The sequence below is a fragment of the Harpegnathos saltator genome, unplaced genomic scaffold (genome assembly GCF_003227715.2).
Source record: "Harpegnathos saltator strain DR-91 unplaced genomic scaffold, Hsal_v8.6 scaffold518, whole genome shotgun sequence".
NCBI classification, from domain to species: Eukaryota; Metazoa; Arthropoda; class Insecta; order Hymenoptera; family Formicidae; genus Harpegnathos; species Harpegnathos saltator.
Genome location: NW_020230336.1, coordinates 182,942 through 206,778, shown reverse-complemented (window position 1 = coordinate 206,778; position 23,837 = coordinate 182,942). Strand labels below are relative to the sequence as shown.

The window sequence follows — 23,837 nt, the reverse complement described above, 5'->3', positions numbered from 1 at the left end:
GCGATCCTTGATAAAGGATATTAATTAAAATGGTTAAAATTTCATGAGATTATCCCCGCCTCGGACCACCACCCCCACGGAGCAGCCACGGCGAGCCGTCGAGGCGAGCCGACCGCATCTGGCGGCAGCTGCGGTCTTTTTCGGGTCGCAGCAGCGATGACGATGACATCGTCGTCGTCTCGCCCCGGTGGCATCCTTTGCTTCGCTCGTTGTTTTCGCTCAACGTTACAACGGGAAAAAAAGAGGGAGAAAGAGAAAATTGTCCCGCGACCGCGTCTCGTGTTCCAAATTCGCGAGAGCGATCCTCTCCGACAAGTCGTCGTCGTCGTCGGCGCAATTGCAAAATCAAGTGGTTGAAAAAGACGGCGTAAGACACAAGATCCCTCATGTCGTGCTTTTATAACGCGTAACTTATGAGCTTCAATATTTAATTTCTAATTTCGTCTCTTCGTATCGCGCCTCACTCAATATTTCAGCCGATTCGCCAGATATTTTATTTAACGTTCAATTTCCTTTCGCATCCCGCTTATATCCACTCGCGCGCAACACTCGCGCTTTTACTGCTTCGTTTTCGTTTTAGCATTTCGTCTCACCTTCGACACGCCCGCGAGTGGATTAACGGAATACGCAGCGAAATCACCGGCTAAACGAACACATTCGCGAGTGCAATTAAATGCTATTGAGGGGGCGCGAAAGCGGATTTTCTCGCGGAGAGTCCTGTCCTGACTTGACGCGCGCGCGCGCGAATCCTTTCATTCCCCTGATTAACAATCACGACCGGATATATTCCGGTGATTCCGATCAGCGGAACGAACGTTAGTTGAATTTTTGAGTCAAATTCTTACTTGTGAGGACGGGAATGTAAGGGGAGGAGAATGTGGAAAAAAGGAGTTCACGCAATCCCCATGCATGCGAATTGCATGTGAGAGACGAGAAAAGACGAAAGAGAAGTGTGCGCGGCAAATTCGTCGCCCGAGATGCGCGTTGCGAAAGAGAAGTTCTGCGTGAAAGCGACCGCGCGAATGCTGTTGCTGCTGCGGCAAATTCTGCGCGTTGCCTCTCTCTCTCTCTCTCTCTCTCTCTCTCTCTCTCTCTCTCTCTCTCTCTCTCTCTCTCTCTCTCTCTCTCTCGATGAAAGAAATCGCGACACGCGTCTAAAACGGCGACAGCGATCCTTTCCGCGGCCAACGTTTGTCGTCGTATCTGTCGATAATTGCGCATTCCGCTCGCGCGAATACCGTAAAGAACTGTCGTCGTGTCGCGCCTCCGAACGCGACTTGTCGAGCCACCATAATCGGGTTTAGTGTCAACACCAAATTTGGTCGCGAGAGGCACAAAAAAGGAGTGAAGAAAGGAAAATTGGGCGAGGAGGCGCTCTCTCGTGACGATGATTTCTTCCCTCGTCTCGTACAAACTTGAATGTTATCGAGTTATCAAGTGAACAATTGTTCTCGGCCATACATGTCATTTACAATGTCCTCGTACCGTGACGTTACTGATGCGAATACTGTTGCGAATATTCTCAAGATGTTGGAACTCGTGCGGAAAATCCGATTCTTCATCGATTTTCCAGCCTATTAAACGCTTATTAAACTGATTCATCGCACGTCGCGGCTTTCCAGCGATTTCCACTCAATCGCCGCGAATTTGTATTTCTTCAGTGAAAATGGACTACATTGCGTAAGCGGCACCGGCCGCGTGCAGCAACTTCGCTCGAATAAATCACGCCCGTAAATATAGCGCCCGCGCTGCTATATAGTTCGGATGGCCGTAAACGGGTTCAACGTCCGATATATTTCTCTCCGTTAACGGCGGTATTTGTTAATTCTCGAATGGGCAATACGATCTCGCTGCGATTGGCATTTATCGTTTGTATCTATCCGTCGACGGTCCGTATTCCGCGCGCGCCAGGCTCTGCCACTATTGTCGTTTTCCATTCCCAAGCCGATTATTACGTAAACGAGATCACTCCGTTAACCGGTACGCCGGTATATAATGACGTGTAATTTCGCGCGAGTCTTTTTTTCGCCCGCTTCACCGCTTAATCTAGATGCATTCGCGCTTGCATCGTATTTTGAGGTTCCGTCGTCGTCGCCGTCGCTTCGATTGTCCGCGTCGAGACTCGCGAGCGTCATCGCCCACGATATAATTACAAGTCGCGACATAATAATAACGGTAACATATGATTACGTATAATTGAGAAGTAACGATCACACAGCCAGAAGTATCGTGACGATCGCCCCGGCATCACTCTGTCCGTATACACACTTCAAATGGATGAAAATCATTACTCCGCGGCGACGCGGCGGCTGTTAAAGTTACTCCGACGGTTCCGCGGATCTTGGCATTTTGAGAGACATCGTTCGCAAGATTCGCCATACTCGCCGAGTTCATGGGCCGTTTGTTAGCGAAAAAGCAGCGAGGGCTTCACGTCACTCGGATGCCGCATGAAATTGCGCGTGTTCCCACAGGATCGTGTTTCCTCGTGGGCAAACGCGCGGTCCACGGAATATAATGGACGCGCCCAATTAAACGAGTTAATTTAATAAAACGCACGAGTCGGCACGACCGAACCGACCGGACGCGCCGCGCAGGACGAACAAAGGTGAAATTAGCGCACGCCAGGATGAACGTCCTAATAATCGCGTCGTACGTAATCCCGTAAGCACATTCATATACGTAGATTACGCTTCAAGAGTTCCCGCCTGGTCCCCAACGTCTCATTTAGGAGGTGCCGTGCCTTCTCTATTAGGGCCGCTACCTTTAATTGCGAATAGGATATCGACTGAATTCTGTCCAAATTAGAGCGATCTAGCGATATCTCTCCAATGTAATCCACACTAATGGAGAATAACGAAAGAATGAAGATAACGCGAGGAATAAGAAAAAGGAGAAATGTCTCTTGCGTTTTCTTCAGCGATTTGTCTGTACGAACAAAAGTTATCGATCAAGAGGACAATCAATCACACTTCGGTGATAGACTAGGACGCTGGATTCTCGGTTTTTCTCTATCTTTTTTTAATTTAGAAATTTTTTAATTTAGAAATGTCAACTAGATATACGTCGATAATTGAAATGTTTCGAACCTTTCGGTTTCCACGGGGAAATCGGCAATAATTTCGATGCGACGCGTGACGGGTTAACAGGGCGTCATGGAATTTTTCCAACCTATCGTTTGGAGAGTGCCGAGAGTGTCGACGACCGAAAAGCGATTAATATTCCAGCTCCGGTGACGTTGTCGCCCCGGCGTTTATGGGAAACAAAACACATCAGGGGAAAGAGAGACCGGGAGATGCACGAGAGAGAGAGAGAGAGAGAGAGAGAGAGAGAGAGCGCGAACGGCGATCAAAGCGAACGCGCGCGAGCTAAAGCACACACGCGAGTGGAAAGTATAACCGGACAAACAAGTTTCGCGGCAGATGCCGCGCCGCATGTGTTGCAAAATCAATTTTGCAAATGCACGTCATAACGGAAAATCGGCGATACCGCAATCTCGAAGAAGCCGAATGACGACGAATCAAGATGCGATCATTAATTCGTGCAAGGGTGTGAGAGAGTAAAGAACCATGGCAAAATCCTGGACAGGCGCAACCGATGTGAACCTGGCGAGCAACTCGATCGAAAAAAGAAATTCGCAATACGGTTCGATTGTACTTCGTTTGTACCTGTTTGTACCACTTTTTGTCTCGTTTGTACCTTGAAGAATAAAGAGATTGGGGGAGAGAGAGAAATAGCCAGCAAGCAAGAGCAACCGGAAGTACAGGATCTTCAAAATATGTCGGAAGATTACTTTTGTACTTTCGGTTCCTTTGAGGTACAAACGATTCTCTTTCGAATGGCGTTGGCCGTTTTGCGATATCTCAAAAATTGGCGAAAGTACCTCTTGGATGATTTTTGAAAATTCTGTACTTCCGGTTCCTTTGAGATACAAACGATTCTCTTTCGGATGGTGTTGGTCATTTTCGGATATCTTGTTAGTTATTTTTCCCCCTCCCTCTATTTTTGTATTCTTTGAGGTACAAACAAAACAAAAAGTGGTACAAACAAAGTACACCGTCGAACCGTATTGAGAATTTTTTTTTTTTGATTAAGTTATTTGCTGCGTTCACATCGGTGAACAGGCAGTCGCGAATAACAACTTTTCCTCGCCATTTGCCGTAGCTGCACCAATTTAATTCTCGTGAAAAGCTAGATACACATGCCGGCAATCTCGCGGAAGATCCATGTTTGCTCAAGCCCGTTCCGATAAACTAAATAAAAAATAAAAGGAAGAAAAAAGAGAAAAAAAGAGGAAGAAAGAAATCTGTAGGATTACACGACTCTTTCACGGCGATCGGGAAAATCACCTGTCACGTATACCTTGAAAAACCGTATTGTATCACTTCAGCGAGACACGCTTAGGCAAATAAGGCGGTCCGGAAGAATTGGTCGCGCGCGAATAGAGTCGCCATCGCGCTCGATCGCCACACGACCCGGCACGATACCGGGACGATAAATCGCGCCCGGGTCTGCGGCAAGAATTTTATCTCGTGAAAGTTATCGCGAGCCTGTCTTTATTTAGTAGATACAACGGGTTTATCACATTCAGCAGAAATATACCGTCGAATAGAATGCAGTCGATACGAGGGGAGCTGACGTATGCGCGATCGACGTCTGATTGCCGACTCCGTTTACGTTCCATAAATTACCGACAAGGTTTGGCAATGCGTATCGCTCTTTTTCCACCAATTATTATTATATTACGCAACAAGGTCAGATTTTACAAGGAGAGAATTTATATGAGTTTCAGATAGAGAGATTTTAGATGAAATTTAGATAAAAATCTATCGCGCTACCTAGCATCATAAATACCTACATTGATTGATAAATACGTTGCAAGAGTGTATTAATAAACTAGTTTTACTTAATGTTGCATGACAACATGTTTGTCGCAACACCGTATATATTTCTGTCGACTGCCATAAATGCACGCGTCTACGTGCATTCTCCTGTGCTCCATTACATAAGGCACAGGCCGACTGTTCTATGGGTCAAGTCTGATCGTTCTGGTCGATCTCGGCGCGGTAAATCTCAAAGAAATATCATCGCGCGATGTACCTTACTTGGTGAGCAATAAAATCAACCGTCGTGATGTTTTACTTAAGAATCTTACGATACAACTATCGGACATTGATACGCTCTTTTTCTCTCTCTCTCTCTCTCTCTCTCTCTCTCTCTCTCTCTCTCTCCCTCTCTCTCTCTCTCGCTCCCCCCTGTCGCTCTCTCCCTTTCCCTCTCCCTCTCTCTTTCTCTCTCTCCACGGTCCTTTGATAAATGTCAATTTATTCAATTAATATCGTCTTATCGAGGAATATCCCGTATAAAATCATTAATGCCGCCTTTACCGGTTTGGTATGACATTTTTCACGAGACGGGGTAAGGGACTGAGAGGGCCAGATCTGACAGAAGAGACAGAGAGCGATTGACAGACAGATGTGTCCAGGAACGGTCTTCTCGCACGAGCGCGTTACGTCACGCATGAATATGTTAATATACGTGTCACACGCGTACAGATCGTCCCTCGTGAGCGCGTATGATTGATCGCACGCCCGAAATTTCCTTCTTTGTCTTCTCCGCGTGTGTGTGCTCGTCTCCCTCCCTCTTCTGCCCTCCAGCCCTTTCCGAACTTTGAGATCCAAATGGCCACTCACGGGAGGCTCCACTTTAGGCCGCTCGAGGTTTCACGCGATGGGAAAGAGCAAAAAAGCGAAAAGAAAAGGATTTCGCTCATCGGAGAGTACCGTCACGGGTCTCGGGAGAGAAGAAGTCTCCCCCCGCACACACGTGTACCGCTTGAATTGTATTCGTGGACGAATTTTTTATGTATTTATTCATTGCTCACTTGGTTCATCTTTTGCGCATTTCTGCGCTTCTAAAGACCGTTCGCGGCCTTTATTGCTAGCGCGCACGAGATCTCACTTTGCCAAATGCCGGCGAGCTACATGCGGTAGTAAAGGGGTGGTGGCCGAACCGAGGGTGCGGTCTTTGTGTTCGGCGGGCAACCGGATCTCGAAAATCCGCATGTACCTGTGCGCCTTGCATGTAAACCGCGGTGGTAATCCGTTTGTCAAGTATGAACGTTTTTAGTGCGATTTCAGCCGGCCGTGAAAGAAATTGAAACATCGCGCGAAAATGAGAACGACAAAGTCACGGAATCAAACACGTCGAGCACGTCGAAAACGTCGTTCTCTTTGAAAAAAGGACACACTTGCTGTAAATTTGTATTAAGAATTAACGAGAAATTGAGAGCTAATTTAAAATTATGAAATTAATTACAAATTTCATCGCAGGCTCAATCTATTTGTATATTGTAACTCTGTATAAAATGTAGTTTAAATTTTAATTATAATTATAAATAAAACTTTTTACGAGACAGATTTATCGTATTAATAATTCATGTCATATCCATCGTAAAATCTTTACCAGGAAAAACAGAATTTCTGTATTGTCGGTGCAGATGAGCGGAAAATTCATTAATTCTCGTATCGCGTTGCAAATTATATCAAGATTCGACATATCTATATCGAGCCGCACCTTCTTCACGTTTGCGGACACGGATAACGTAACTGTATGGATTAGCGTTCGGTTTACCGTGTCGAAGCCAAGGTCCGCTCCTTCCGAGTTTACTTGCGACAACTTCATCGCGACAATTTCATGGAAATCCAACGAATCGATAAATCGACGGTGCATCAACGTCGACAACAGCGTCGGCCCGTTTTGATTTATGACGTGTCCACATTAGCGACACCGTACCTCTCTCTCTCTCTCTCTCTCTCTCTCTCTCTCTGCCGATTTTCGAACGCCCAGGTGATGGCCCGTCACCCCTCGATGAATAAATCGAGCGACATATGCGTGAGCGAGCGTGTTATCTTTATCGAATATTCGCCGCCCGACCGGCGCCGATTATCATTTGTCAACTAAGCTTTTTGTTTCTTTTTCTTTTTTCCTTTGCTTTCCAATGTATCTCCGATCGACGCAGTAAATACTTGTATAATCTTTTTACTCGGATGCATCGACAAGTTTTGAATATAATAATAAATTGCTCTGCTCCCAACGAGATTAATTAGATATTAAAAATATACTCAACGTTTTATATAGCGTTATTCGTTGATTGAGTCAAGGAATTTATTTTCGCTATATATTAATCCGGCGGTGAAAGAAACACTTTACTGCACATTTGTAAACGTCGCTAGATCCGACACGATGAATTTATAAACGGAAAAATAGGAGATGATAAAATTCGGACGAACGACATTTTTAACATCAACCGGTATAGTGAAACGTCTCGTTGCGAATTTATGATCACGCTCAGGGAAAAGAAGAAAACGATGAGACTTGCATCGAATCTACGAATCGAGTCGAGCGTCGCCACGATGTCCTCGCTTAGCGCGCGATTTTCTGTCACACCCACGTGTACTCAGCTCCAAATGCAATCTCCAAGGTGCAACACATGCTCGATCGTAACGCGAAAACGTGCATTTGTCCGGTCTTTCGCGTTTAGTGGTATACGAGGCGAGGAACGAATAAGAAGGGAGACATATTCCCGCTCGGTTTCGCGCAATCGTAGGTGAAATCCGAGACTTCCTTGTCCATTCATACTCGAATTTTCTGCGCGTATTTTCCACAAAACGGGATGTAAAGTATAAAATTATAGCTTTGCCGTCGAATATATATCTGAAAGTCATGTCAACGCGTCGTTATTAGAAATCGAAATTTCTCACTAAAGAGTTTTCGTCGGCAACTTTTTATCTTTGACCTTTTTGAGATTTTGGACACGTGTCGATCCCGAGACGAGATTTGTCGGGAAACTGGAGAATTCTCTCGCCGAATCTCTCATTTAACCACTCAACTACTCAACTACTCAACTCGGTAAAATCTATAATTACGCTGTTTTTCTTCAAATTGCACTCAGTCTGATGACTTGTCGGGACTTTATTTTTATCTCGCGGAAGCGCGCCGTGCACAGGGAAAACAATTAAATGCGATTTGATATTGTCGTACGTGCGACGTCGCGTGTGTTTGGACAAGGCGGATTGAGATAGGAGAGAAGGGTGAAAAAATAATAAACAGAGTTCCTCGTAATTTCGGGGGATCTGGGGGTACGCTTGAAGGGTTGACAACGACGTGATATATGCGCGGCATATGTCGCCGATACGCGCGCGCACACACGTGAATGTGTGTGTGTGTGTGTGTATCTATACATTAACACCTCCGGTTTTTACACACTGATAAAATACACGCGACACCCCGTACATAAGCGCGGAAAAGATATTTTCTCTTTCCCTTTCAGGAAGGTAACAGTTGGGTGAAGAGAGAAAATCATTTTTTCTGAGCCCATCGCGACAATGTTATAATTATTTCGCTTATAATCTCGCGTCGATGTGTGCTCGATAATCTTACCATCAGTCGAAACAAAATATTCTCCTCAATATGTGCTCAAATAGTATTGTCAGATGTGTTCATTGTATCCGAGAGAGTGTATACGAGCAAACGAAATAAAATATAAATGAAAGAATAACGCAATAGAGAAGCAGGAGAAGAAAAGGATAAGTATATAAGTAAGTATGTGTGTATAATTTGGGAGAAAATTTGATCTCTCCCTGAAGACTCATCGCAAATTCGATTTCCGGGCCCGTGAGTCCTGCGTCTGTACGCCGTTGGCTGACACGCAGTCTCGTCCTTGCGCATTTGCATAGGCCGTATTTCTCCTCTCATTACCATTATTATGAGCACTTCGGTATTGTGCATCGAGCATAATGCTGCACCCCGGAGCGGCGTCGCGTTGACATTTGCATCCCGACAAAGAGAGAGCATTCACGCCTCTCTCTCTCTGCTCTCTTTCTCTGTCTATCTCCCGACGACACCCTCGAAATTCTACACTCGAGAGAGCACTCGCTGCCGATTCACCGTGCAAAGCGCCGCGGTATAACGCACTATCGCCGCGCACTCGAGAGAGAAAGAGAGAGGAGACGCACTTATGTGCACGTGTTTCCTACCGCGGCGAATAATTGACGCGATGGCCAAAAAAAGGCACACGAGCGAAAACATTTCTTTTTAAAACGCGCGTGTAAAGTTCCTACTTTAAGCTCGCTAGGTAGTAGTGACCGGAATAATTGATTTGTTAAAATTCACCCCACCACACACACACACACACACACACACACCACACAACGCGTTCTTTGAATGTAGAATAAAAGATTACCGAACATTTCTCTCAAATCGCGAGTCTTTCGTCGACATTGCTCCGAACGTTTCGCGCGTTTCGCGGGCAAAATCGAGTCGCGAGATTTGCACTTTATAGCAAACGACACTCTAGACTGCCGAAAAGGACGAAGACGAGATGAAGATGGGACATGGGAATGCAAATCGTACAGACGCGTAGAATACAAAGCGAGCGAGCGCGTATTCGGCCGGCGCGGCGCGGCGCGTCGTAAACAGGGGATCGTATTGCATTAGCATGCGGAGAACCGCGGCTATACATAACGATATCTTATTAGGCAGCTTTCCGAAGCAGATGACGTCCCATGCGAAGGCCACAAACGGGGACAGCGGAGCGAGCGACACGCGGTGTGGATTACGTATCTCCGGTTTCTATCGAGATCCTGAGAGATCCCCGCGAAACGCAGGATCGCCACGCGCGCAAACACCCTGCTTTTCCAGGCGGGATCGATGTCGGACGTATGCGATTCAACCCCTCGTAACGCATAATCAGGTTGTCGGGAACCTGGATACTGTCAACTTAGTTTCACGCGAGCGCCGATAATTTCGCGATCCAACAACGTCTTTGCCGAATGAGTCTCGGAGCAATCTCGAAGCACTCGAGAGGATCGAGTGTGACGTACCGGCGTGTGTGTCTCACGGTGACACACTTTGAAATCATGGGAAATTTCGGACCTATTCGAAAAAGTTGTTGGATACGATTTTCCGCGCAACTCTCGCTGCTCGTCAATATATTTTTCCTTAACTTTTTTCTTTAGAATGTGGTTACGGTATGCGTTATATCGCGCATGCATGCGCGTGCACGCATTCTGCTGGTCCGTCCACGCTTCGACAATTTATTCAACGGTACGTCCATATGCCGACGGGATTAGAATTAGAGCACTTATGTCGCACGCGGCCCCAAGTACGAGGCGGTAATTCGCCGCATTGGCGGCCGCGGAACGTTTACGCGCGCTCGAACGCGGCCACGACAAATGGATCGACACGCTCCGATTTCGATCGAAGACGCGCGCACCGATTTACGGTCGTCGCCACGCCGACACGACTCGCATGTAATCCGCGATTATTTACACCTCATTTCCATCGCCATCCATATGGCGGAGATTACGATATCCCCCACCCATTGTCAAGCCTCGACCGCTGAATTCGTTCAGTTTGCCTCGACGGATAAATTCACCAAAGTGTGACATTTAATTACTCGCGCGTGCGCACATCCAACGTCACACAGCGACACACAAAGCTGATCAGATAAATTGCGGAGTAACGATACATTAATTATACATTAAATAATTCCTCGTCGTAACGCAATTTGCAAAATAGTCATTGTTGCTCCTGAAAGTTCTTGATGCATAATTTTGTAAAATCAACCGTCCCGTTCATCGCGTAAAAATAATTGTGAAAAAATAACTCGCGCGCGCGGATGGTGACCCGGGTCAAACGTGCGCGCAAACAACTGCTACTTAATGCTCCGTAAATAACGGTGGATGAATATCAGCCATTTGCGTTTTTATTTTATCAGTCGATCGTCGGCTATATGTACAGACAGAGAGAGAGAGAGAGAGAGAGAGAGAGAGAGAGAGAGAGAGAGAGAGAGAGAGAGAGAGAGAGAGAGAGAGAGAGAGAGAGAGAGAGAGAGACAGAGAGACAGAGAGACAGAGAGACAGAGAGACAGAGAGACAGAGAGACAGAGAGACAGAGAGACAGAGAGACAGAGAGACAGAGAGACAGAGAGACAGAGAGACAGAGAGACAGAGAGACAGAGAGAGAGAGAGAGAGAGAGAGAGAGAGAGAGAGAGAGAGAGAGAGAGAGAGAGAGAGAGAGAGAGAGATTAAACGCTCGCGCGTGGCGGTAGACGATACTATCGGCCGATGAACATTGGTAACGCACCGTCGTCGTGTCCGCCCGTCCGTCCGTCCGTTTCGTTCCTCGCCGTTGCATCGCGCGCGGCGGTCCCTATACATGCGGTGGTTACATAAACGAAACGGGTATCATTATACCGCCGGCACGCACGCTTATTTCCACATAGTTTAGCCGGTAATTTCAAAGTTTACGCGCTGTACGGATTTCCCATCCGAGTATACTGCTTTCCCTTCCCTTGCCCGCCCTGCTGCTATGCCACCCTTCGTCGTCTGTGTTTCGCGCGTCGCGCGGTGCTGTAAACGTTTCAGAGTTTGGTAATCGACTGAAAACGGTTTCGTCAGATCAACGATGCGATAATGTATATATTGTGACATGCTAGTTTGAAATATGAAATATCTCACGGTATAATATTACGACAAATGCTGCGGTAGAAAATAATACGAATGGAGGACATACAACTATATATATATATATATATATAGTTTCTCTTGATTTCGTATTTAATTAAAAAGGTGTATTTTTTTCAACCTCTCGACGAAATAACAAAGACCGAACGGGAAAAGCTCGGCGGACTTTAATTAAAATACGTTAGGTGGATCCGTATTTTACAGTAATTTCATCCCGACGGTAGTCTACTTTGGCACACTTTCGAGTATAATACCCTGAAAGTAGAAGCGAAAAGTGCTCCGATAGAATTACGCGCACAAGCGAGCTTTAATAGCCAGTCTCTCGCCTGACTGACGCACGCCTCCTCTGCCTTGTTTCGAAAAAAGAGCAAGAGGAAATAAATAAATTTCGTCGCTCTGAGCTTGCTGATACATGCAACTGAAAATAAAGAAAAATAATAAACACTAAAAAGCACGGTGTTTCAACACGGGAGTGAGATCATGACGCGGCAATGAGAATTTATAAAAGTGATGAAACGTTAATCATTTCGAAATTTCGCAATAAAGTTGCAATTCAAACAATCGCTCGTGCAATCCGACCATAATGACTTACCTCTGAGTCTGACTCGCGTAACGCTATTCATATTTTCAAGCAATAGATATTTAATCACGCAAACACACCGTTTGTTAAAACTATAATAGCGATAACTTTGGCTCGTCGAACGCAAATAATATCCACGCTACGCAACACAGATGTGTTTAAAGCTCTGTGACTTGTCTTTGTCAATCTCACAATCTAATCTCTCAACTTGCAGTAAACGTATCCCGATGTGGTGTAATGTAAACTCGATATTTCAAGAGCGTATTATCATATCTGATTCGTGCGATAAAACTACTCGCACAACGCGAGAGCTGTATTTATCTTTTCTGATTTATTCAGTCGAACGAAAAACGCGACAGATTCGCGAAACGACCGCGGCGCGGTGCCGACTAATTATCGATTCGCCCACGCATATTTTGCGCATCAATTGATTTTCACTTCAATTTCGGATATTCGAGCAGCGTTCGAGTACAATGGAGCGAGCAAATAACGAATCGGCGCTGTGCGTCGCGAGATATATAAAATACCGTACGGGAAGCTGCTGACTCTCGCGCCGCGAGCCGCAAAACGAATTATCGGGTGGCAATGATCTCCGGGGGTTGGTCCGGCCGCGCGCGAGGTTAGGCTCCGACGAAAATCACTCTCGCACCCCTTCCGGTCGTCGGATTCAAGCGCGCTTGAAAGTGAGTACGCGCGCGCGCGAAAAGTCCTCCATCACTTCTCTCTGCTGCCTCCATTACGCGATCGTACTTGTTGCCCTCCCTGGTGGTATATATCGCCAGGGTCTCTCTTTCGCCGGATTAAATCGTAAATCATCCGGGAAAAGTTCTTTATGAGAGCCGCCGTGTGCTCGCGAATGTTTATCGGCTCGTGCGTAAGTAAGCAAACAGATAAATCTACGGCGCTACGATGCGGCACTACTGGACTCGTAAACTCGACGAAATCCTAGATAAATTCGACAAGATTTGTGAGAAAGTTTGAAATGAACGAAGAGTAATTTGTTCGTTGCACGATAAAGTCCCGTCGAGTGGAAGCGCTGCGTTGGTTTTACGAGGGCACGCGCTTCCACGACGAGACGATACATTCGCGATCGCTTTTCTTGTTCTTTGCATTTCCCACTTCGCTCGTTGCAATTTATCGCGTTCGTTCATTTGCGTATTACGCACGAGTAGTAGGCATGCCGAAAGAGCGCGCGGGCTCAGATTTCTCGATTATGCGATGTTACATATCGACGTACCGCGCGTGCACACACCGGGTTGCTCAAACAGAGAGGTTTGCCAGGAAACGCTCGATTGTTATTTAAAAACCGTCACGCGCATAGCGGTGATTACCGCGATGCCGGGGCGCGCAGCCCCGCCGTCTCACGTCACCACGTCGCTCAAAGCGCAGACGAAAAATTGCATCAAAAGGAAACCGCTCTCCCATCGCATCGTAATCCCGCGCGTGCGATCGATCGGCGCAAGTATACAATACCGCCGCGCCGAGCTACCGATGCAGCGGTCGGGACATAATTAAAGGGTAGATAGGAAGGGCCTGCGAGGAAAAAATGCGAAATACCCACGTGGAGGCGATAGAAACGTGGCCAAACCTCGCGCCACGGGGGTAAGAGAGGAACGCGCCACGGGGCGAGAAGAGAGAAGCGACGACGAGGGGGAGGACCCCGACGACGATGATGATGATGATCTCCGAGAAGGGTGTAACCGGGATGTATGACGCATGACTCACAAAATGCCCACTGTCCCGCACACCCCTCCATCGATTACCATTGTGCGCGCGCGCGTGCGTGTGGCGTACATATATTTATATATATATATATATTTATACATATACATATACATATATGTATACGTATGTGTGTACGTGTGCGCCATTCGGGCCGTCTCGTTCCCTCGTGGCCTATTATGCCGGGGCTTCCACATGTGACGGAATTGCGGTTACGGCGTTACGACTCCATTCAGGAAGATTACGTGCTCGATAACGTCTGTTTGGCGCAAACATGACTCCCCGTGCATGACACGGCATCGTAATCGGATTGATTTAATAAAGCGGGGGGCGAGCGAACGCGCGCGCAGCGACCGGCGCGTGCGGTGCGTTCGAAGCGATATCGGCGTTCTTTGTGCAAAATTCTCGGAGAATCGTTGAGCTTTGGCCTAATCAAGGTGGACAAGAAAAAGAAAAGAAGCAGTTATCGACCATGTTGTGACTCTATCCCCGAGATGGATAAAGTATGTAGCTTGTACTCTCGAATGCGACGGATGATAAAAATGTCAACGTCGACGGGACTGACCGTGCGTATAATTAATTAGTTTGGCAACACGATTCGATCAATTCCACGGTAATAATCGCGCGATTGACCGCAATGCTTGAAAATTTGAATAACCGGGGAAATACACAAAGGGGAAATAAATGAAGTCATTTTGACATCGCGATGTAATAACGAGAAAAATACGTTCGAGAGAAACGCGAAACTCTCGGTTGCATACAACCATTCCTGTCCAAATGTCTCTTTGTGCTTTTATCGACCGCTCTTTCTCCCTGCTACGGACAAATTTTTATCTCTTTTAAAATTGCAGACGACGAGAAAATATAGAAAACAAAAAAAAAAAAGAAAAAAAACAGTGTCAGAACGGAATTCGCGCGTCAAAATATCTCGGTTGAAATTTTCATTTCGATCTTTTGCCCTGAGCCAAAAATAATCCCAATGATAAACCGTGAAACTCAATGAGACAACACGTCTTTCCTTCTCTCTTTCTTTTCTTCTGTCTCTCGTGCTCGAGCTCGCACTTGTCCACGCGCGCGTTCCTGACAACGTAATTTCAAGTCACTGATGTAGATAAATAATCCGAGACGCTTCAGCGAGAGCGAGCCTCGCTGAAAAGTCGAGCGTTTATAACGGCGGTTGAATCATCAATTCCGCCGTCATTCCGGCGCATTCCGATGACGACGATGATCTTACGGCGAAGAGCGGCTGCGGGGTCTCGTGCCGATTCTCGTACGGGTTTAAGAGCCCCTCCTCCCCCCCCCCCCGCTTTGCCCCTTCTCACAATCCCTTTCGCCATCGTGCAACATCAGAAGCCGCCTCGCATGCTGCTCGCGCGCGAGATAAGGTCGCTCTGGCCTCTTAATTGCTCGTTTCCTGTCCAGAAGGCTCCGTTGCCTCGCCTCGGCTTCGTCTTTGACCCGAGTCTGCAACAACCTTCTGGACACTGGGCGTTCTCGCGCTGTCGCAACAGCAAAGATACCGACGATATCGCGGGAATATCGATAGTTTTCATACTTTTCGCCTCGGATTTGAGTGAACGTTTCGCTTGACTTTAATTATCGGTATCAAGATGATAGATGATAAATTGAAATATGTCCGAATTAACGAATGGTCAACTTAGTAATCGCAGCGACAAAAACGTTCTTGAACATTAATTATTCGCCGAAAAGAAAAAAAAGAAGAAAAGAAATATGTCGTCCGTCTGCAGTCTCGACGTCTCGAATTCGGAAAGAGTTGATCGCGCAACCTTGCGCCGTAAAGGCGAAAACTTCTTCGCCGTCTTGACGGCGCGCGCTGGTCGCCCAAGAAGCCAATAAATCGCGTTCCGTTTCGAATACGTCGCCCGATGGGGAAACCGCGAGTTTGCGTAAATCGCAATTACGCCGTCCTCGCAGAACCGGTTCGCGTGCCAAAGCACGTACGACGAACTCTTGACACACAGAGCCCGCGGAGCGGTACGTGGTATCCCCGCTCGCGACACGTCACGATCACGTCCGTAAATACAGACATTACACACAAGATCGACGATGGGGACGTTTTCAGGAAAGTAATCTCCAATTTCGTCGCAACCAACGACCTCCAACGATCTCCGATATGATCCATCTTCTCAACTGCTCCTCTGGAGCGTCAAGCCGCGCGCGACCGCTTGTTACCGCCAATATGAACATTTCAGCGCAGAATGATTCAACGAATGGCTGGCTCGCTTTCGGCAGGCTGACATGCGCAACTCTGAAACACGTGGGCCAAGCACGCGTTTACTATTGATGCATATGTACACGATATTGCACCTTCTTGAACCTCTACGATGAATAAAATATGATATACGCATTATTACGATACGATACGATACGATTAATATATATTCCTTCAGTCCCGTTCTTCTCCCTGTTTACATAACTGTGAAATTTTATATACATATATATTAATCATTGATCGCAATTTCAGTACGTTTATACTGTTGGAGTTACAGCCGCAATATTGCGCGCGATTTGCCTTGCGCGTCCCAAATAAAACTTGATATTTTGTTATTCGAGAAGCGAATTCCCGAAGAGGATCGTCGAGGCCGCGATAAAATGTGATATAATGCTTGTATTATCTGAGCCTGTGGTTATCAACGAGTATTGCTGCCATCGCCGACGTACGCAGCGAGGATTAGTGGAGAGAAAGGATAGACAGCGGACCGATGTATCATTTTCATCATCGTCGGCCGTATAAACAAGGCCGATAAGTAGCGACGAACGCGCCAGGGGAAACGTTTCAATTATATCTCACAACTGGAGGCTAATCAATTCCAACGATAAATTCAAGCCGCTCGCTATATCGCCCCCTCCACCAATTATTAACCGGAGCTCCGCATTCGAAACATTTCTCCATTACTATTACACACGTCTAAACGATTAAAAGTTTTTCTATCGATAATGACGATAACAAATACCGATGCGAAATGCAGATTCATCGGCGACACGATGTCGCCTCGCTTCAAGTATCATCAGCGAATCGCGCTACCAACGAAATTCGATAATACGTAACAGAACAACGTCACAGAGTTGATATTTCTACATAGAATCACGATATAATCTGAGAAATCGGATACAATTAACATTTCTCTCCTCGTAATTTTTCCCGCTCCATTAGAAGAGCGGAGACTAATTACCGATTACCTTCCGCGAAGACCGAGACATTGTACTCGGCGAGTGCGCGTTATCGCTCGCCGTTGGCGCTTTAAAAGGGTACGATAAACGATTCATTTCCATAACATAATGTCTTGAGACGGCGACAGCAAAAGAAAAGCGAAAGAGAGAGAGAGAGAGAGAGAGAGAGAGAGAGAGAGAGAGAGAGTGAGAGAGAGAGAGGAAGAGAGAAGAGGGAGAAATCGGTCGAGTTACATCCGCGAATCCGAAACTTCGCTCTCGGACAATTTGCATAGCGTTTTTTCGCCGGCGCGATAAGAGAAACGGGTTTCTGAAGGTGGTCGTTTGCTATCTGTGCCGCATTCACGTCCCAGTTATCCTTTCGAGGATCGTGGCCTTAATGAGGTGCGTATCGTTGACGGATGCGCTATCGGCTATCTCTGCCTGTTCGTAGCTACTTTTTTTCATTCTTCCCTCTCGGACGAGGTGGTAAAGCGCTACCGTTTGACCGAACGAGTCATCGAACGAGCAAACTAATTGCCACACGAAATCGCACCGTTTATACAATATAACACATACGTGTTGCGTGTAACGCGATCGTCATTAACGATAATCTTCGCTACCAAGCTCTCTGTGACACCGAAACCAACGTATGAGCGAGCGAGCTGCGACAGGGGAGTAACCACCAAGCAACCAGTAGGACCACTAATCAAGAGGAAACACGTTAGAAATACCGTTCCGTTAGAGTCGCCTTTACAAAATATTACGCGGATACCAGGGACTCCCGTAAAATCCCGTAAAAGCACCGGTAATTGGGGAAGCGATGTCGTCGTAGCCGAAGTAGCCGGACATAGCCGAAGGGAGCCAGTTCGAGCGTGTAACCCGGGCGAGTATTATTCATTTCAAGACACCTCTATAAAGAGAGAGAAAGAGAGAGAGAGAGAGAGAGAGAGGGAGGGAGAGAGAGAGAGAGAGAGAGAGAAGTGCCGTTCGATCATGCTGAATTCCCGTCACGCCCACGGAATTCAGTAACGAGTCTTTTGTCATTCCGTAACAACGTTCGCCGAGGGCGGTTAAGCGAGAACGCATCCTTCTTAAACTTTATTGCATCGCGGCGCGTTATCGGTATCGCGCGAATGCACACCCGCACCCGTTTTCGCGGAAATGAGGAATAACGAAGCAGAATGGCCCATTGTGTAATAACAACGACGCGATGCGATATCACGCGCCGAGGAATTCCTGGAATTCGTGGTGTTATTTGAACATTAGAGAGAGAGAGAGAGAGAGAGAGAGAGAGAGAGAGAGAGAGAGAGAGAGAGAGAGAGAGAGAGAGAGAGAGAGAGAGAGAGAGAGAGAGAGAGAGAGAGAGCGAGCGGGAGAATTTTCGAGCGTTTTCAAGAGTGCTCCCTCGAGATTTCCTCGGTGCGTGAAAGGGGCTCGTCGCTCGTGAAGAGCTTCTAAGCGTGCAACGTGGAACGCGCATATAAATAAATATGACGTTTAGTGTCAAGTTAATTAAAAAAAAAAAAAAGAGGGGTAAGAGAAAGAAAGAGAGAAAATGCAAAAAGTTGAATATATATCACGCACTTCCTAAAAATATTGCCATCATATAGCGCTTTTCTCTTTCATCATAGTGCACGCTGTTTGATGTGTCTAATGTTTCGTATCTATCGCAAGTTAATATTACAGCGATACGATGCGCATACGCATTCGTTCGTGCGCACTTTGCGAAAGGACTATCCCTCCAGAGTCCATAATTCACGTTTAAGCTGCTTGTGTGACTGGGCATTCATTTCCATAACTGTACTCGCCACTCCGACGCGATGATCCGATAATTCCTCGAGCAAAATGACGGTGGACGTAAGAAACGGCAAAGATTGAGCGAATCAACCGTTAACGACATAATTCTTTCACGGGCATAAGAAGGATGCGCTTGTTCGGTTCGCGAATCTGCTGCCGCGATATTTTATACGGTATTTCCCGCTCACACGGCGGATATTTGTGCGACCAACTGACAGGGTAGAGAGCGTCGCGAGTTTCTCATTATTCGTTCCTCTTTATTTGTCATCGACGATTGAAACAAAATGTATCTACTGTTGATTTTTATCGCGACGTACAAATCCGATGCCAAATATCGCACGTTCGAACGGATGGAGAAAGCGTTTAACGGCACATTCAAATGGACTTGTAATAGTCATTCATGGATGGATATGTAGAGTCACCAACGATATAAATCGCGTCGTTTTCAAGACACATGTCGTGTTCGAATATTACATGAAACGTTGTTAACGTGATACCTCGTCGCGTACGCGGCGTCATTCGAATAATTAAGACGTGTCGACGAACGTGTCGCCAATACAGTCCTCAGCACCGCTACTGTACGTTGCTCGGACGAGTGCGATACAGTACTTTGATTCATTATATTAGAGAAGTCCCAAGAGAGTACGAGAGACGGCTGGGCTGGGGGAGAGGGAGGAGAAGAGACGACGACACGCGTAGACTGTTGCTGCAGCAACAGCAGCAGCAGCAGCAGCAGCAGCAACAGCAGCAGCGTGGCAGCTGCAGCACGCAGCTCACACGCGCGAACGCGTACAAGGAGGACGAGATGACGGAGAAGAGGGTGGTGGGTGGAGGGGAAGGGAGAGAGAGGGAGAGGAGAGGAGAGGAGAGACCGGGCAACCGGAGATATCGCGAACACACGGTTACTTGTTCTCGACTTACGTGTTAATATACGGAGTGTGCGGTATCCACCTCGTGTCATCGCAGCTCCAAAGCAGCCGGAGAACCGCGATTTCGGGGCCAAAATTTTTCTCCCAGAAATTCGACCCCTTCTTTCAAACCCTTCGACTCGTAACGTGAAATTTCTCCGTAGCTGAGCGTCAGCTCATTACAAACGCAGTACTTCGGACGTCGAGTAAATGAGATTTTTGACATTAATGGTGAGAAACATCAATCCCGAATGAGTCGAATGAAATTACCGATACACGCGATGAAGCTGCATCGCGCAGAGACAGCGATCGGCTGAACGTGAAGAAATACTCGCGCGAGCGCAATCTCAAACAGAGGAGCACATAAATGGAATATACAGGCACGTTATCGATGCCATTCGAGAATAAATGAAACGTGGGGAGTAAAAATGAGTAAGGTACGAATTATCTATCGCGTCGTCAGGGCCGTGTTTGCGCTCTGGGGACAGTGGCCTCCTTCGAGGATTCGCGCACAAGTATGCTACGACAAATATGCGTTTGGCACATATAAACACGTGATGATGGCACGAAAGTTTGAACCACACAGTTAGATGTTACCGACACCCGTGGAAAATATCAGAGTTTACGTACAAGCGTTTATGCATAAGCGCAATTTTTCCGTCGTCCTATTTGTAATATTTCGAGATTATGTACAACATATATTTCTCACATCAGTTTTATCCTGCATCTTTACATTTCCCTGAGCGATAAATATTTCATAGGATATTATTTCCCAAATTCATATACTCAAGCGATCGCATGTCATTTCGTAACCCATATAGGGTCTCGCAGGGCGCGAGAATCATGTTTATCTTTCTACCTGCTTGCTTTTAAGCCTTTCCCCTGGAGATTCGGCATCCCCTTTCACCAACCTTTGTGACCTACCCGTTGCTAAATCAACGTGGACAGTGATCGCGTCAAAGTCTCAACATTTTCCGATTTAATGATCTCCGTGACGATGCAACGCATCGCTTAATTCACCTCACGATCCAGTGATCAACAACGATCGATGGCGTATCCACCGATCGTTCGTACGTTTCCGCACTGGGCGCTTCGACAGCTTCGACAGCTTCGACAGCGAATTAACATCAATATCGAGATTGACTTTTATTTATTTGATTTGAATATACGCAAGATTTAAGTTCAATTCACTGAATGCTGCACAAAGAGTGAGGAGATGAGAGGCACATGATGATGCCTATTAAATAAAATGTAGTAAAATAATACGAAATTAATCGTGATATTATCGGAATAATATTGATAAATTCGCCAAGTCATTAATTGATCCGCAATGTAACTTACTATCGGAAGACTAGTCGAATTTTTATTCACTTTTTACTACGTCTTTTTATTTTCTCGTTTCTGTAAAAAGTCCTCAAGAGGGACGCCTCAAGCTCGTTTAGCAGGTTATCGCTAGTTGCTTGGTCTACCGACGATAAAAAGGATAATAATTCATTCTCTGTTTGACAAACAGCTGTAAAGCATTTACGCACGCGCGCGCTCACGTCGATGAAATAAACGCACGGAAACTCTCTCCAGTCGTTAGATCCGTCGCGCGCCCGCGCCGTGGTAATCGGATACCAAAAATCCTGTCGAGGGGGTTGTTCAGAATCCTCCCATTCGTAGCTGTGTGTAAATAATTAAAGTACGCGGCAACATGCAAATGCAAACGAATATTTATGACAGTACGCATCTCGAATTATTATAATTCCGCGTTCGCGATGGATGTGCATCGGGTACACATATGTATCATATGTCACCGTTTGTAGACATAATGGCTCAAACGACAACGGTCAAGCTTCACGCGTCAACAATTGAGCTTGTAAAATATCACCACGGGATTACGTAACAATCGTTGCGAACGTCGCAGCGTGATTCGCGTTTCATCTCCTCCTGTTCGAAAGATCGAACGCGAAATTGCCCCTACCCGCCGATGAATCACGGTCGAGAAACTTAACACAGAGACAACAGCTATTGGTAAATTAATATCTTTCTGTAAAGGAATATACATGATGTTTTGAAAGAATAATCCGTAACGCTCTCGACCCGTGTCGACCGAAATACGGATACCTCTGGTCAGTGAGAGAAACAAAGCACACAACGCGCGTCGCGCGAGTGTATCCCCTCGGTAGTTTCGCGAGCGCGTGTAAAAAATATGCTCTTTCCGCGAGGTCGTGAAATTTCGTCGAGACGAAGAGTGCACACTCGGTGTTCTTTCCGTGTACGGGGCAGCGCGCAGCGTCGTTAAAAGTTAGAGTATACCCGTTACACGTCTCGACCGCGCGCGCGCGCGGGCTCTCCTTCTTTCTCTCTTCTCTTTCAGTCTCGATATTGCGCTCGTTCGCGCTCGCTCGCGCGCGCGCCGTGTAACGAGCCGTAATCTCGCGGTAATTTACGAAATGACAGTCCATAAATATTTCGTCCGTAAATTGTGATTACGGGTTTGATCGACTTCCCCTCTCGGCTTTCCCACCCACCCCCCCTGTCCTCTTTCCGTCTTGCAAGTACATAGGATCGGACGAGCGCGTGCGCGTGCGCTCGCCTTAACTGTAACCACGGCCGTTGCACACTCGATTTTAGCGAATCGTTGAAAAAGAGCACGGACACCGTTCGACGGAAATCGGAACGCGATACGTACACGCTTCAACTCGCGAGAGAGAGATTGTCGCGAGTGAGGAAAGCTGATGGGAGACGGCGAGACACGCGGAAGGGGCGCGGCGCGGCGGCGCGCTCACGTGCTCCGTTCACGTTTCCTACGAGGAATCGCACGCGCGCACTCGTACGCGTCGATTTCCCGTGTCGGGCGATCTCTCGGGGGGAAAACCGCCTCGTCGGATGAAATCCAAAGAGAAGATCGGGGAAAATCAGCGGCATCAAGATCAGCTCATTTACCGTTTCTTCGAGAGGAGCGTATAGGACTCCTTGGTCGCCGCGCAGATCCTCATCCGCATTTTGCGCACGGCTCTCTTGCGCACTCCACCCTCGAGGACTGGCATCCAGACGATCGCTCCTCCGGCGCCTCCACCAACCACGTCAACTTCTCCTCCGCCTCCACTTGTCCCTCGACGACGGACGATCGCCGCGACGACACCTTGCCGATCACTCTGCGCCACGGGCGCGTTCTCCGCCCCTCGACGACGCGGCGGACCTCGCATTCGACTCACGTCGCGATCGGCATAGCGATTAATCCAACCCTCCCCCTGCCTCTCGCACAGCACGCACGTACACACGGAGAGAGAGAGAGAGAGAGAGAGAGAGAGAGAGAGAGAGAGAAGGCGCGCGCGCGCGCGCGCACAATAATTATTTCGTCTGCTACTCGGCCGATTTTTCCGCGAGTCGCGCGAGTGCGAGCGAGCGAGCGGGTGAATATAATTTACAATCGGCGAGCTCCTCCCCGTTGCTGTCCTCCCTTATCTCGAGGTCGCCCTCCGCCAGTTCGATGATTCCACCGCGGTTCTCCTCCCTTCCTCCCTCTCCCACTACCTCTTCCTCTTGTTCTTACGCGGTTCGCCTCTCGTCTATGCGATAAGCATTATCGAGATAAGAGCGTTCTCCTACTCGCAGCGCAGCCCGCAAGTTGTTCCCAAAGTTGTTCTTTGGATTTGACTTGACGGCTGCGCGATTCTCCTTCGTGTGCCTTTGACGCGGTTGTACATCGATCAAGAGTACACTGCTGAAGTACGCTAAAGAGGACGACCGCCGATACTGTGGCGAGTGACGGATTTCTCTCGCGAGATATCGCGAGAGGCTGGGATGATTTCTAGGTGCCGTAAGCTCTCGCCGTAAAGCGAATCGACCGCTGCTTGTTATCAGCTACACACGAGAATTCATAGAGAGTTCAAGCACTCCGCAGATGCGAGCAGTTTTCGATAGCTCAACGACAACGCGAGGGAATTCAATTTCAGCAGACTCGATTGGCGCGAAGTAGCTCACGCGAATATAATCCCAAGTGAGAAGATAACGCGACGCGTTATCGTCCCCGTAATTCTTCTGTCGATCGCGGAGATTTTTCTCGACACGACCTATACGTGACGAGAGAGAGAGAGAGAGAGAGAGAGAGAGAGCGCTTGGCGCTCGCGATCGATTCCCTT

At 47.3% G+C, this 23,837-nt stretch overlaps 1 protein-coding gene across 5 annotated transcripts in view; it reads right to left on the bottom strand.

Moving 5' to 3' along the window:
• LOC105181381 (rap1 GTPase-activating protein 1) overlaps positions 1-23,837 on the bottom strand; it is an 89,315-nt gene that overhangs the window by 39,600 nt on the left and 25,878 nt on the right. Inside the window, exon 1 of one of the 5 annotated variants that reach the window (XM_011138117.3) lies at positions 22,639-22,919. The exons of the other annotated variants lie outside the window; for them this stretch is intronic. Coding sequence (XP_011136419.2) covers positions 22,639-22,901 — 263 coding nt within the window. The 5' untranslated portion in view covers positions 22,902-22,919. Of the gene's footprint in view, positions 1-22,638; positions 22,920-23,837 lie in introns of those variants that run through there. 5 annotated transcript variants of the gene reach the window in all.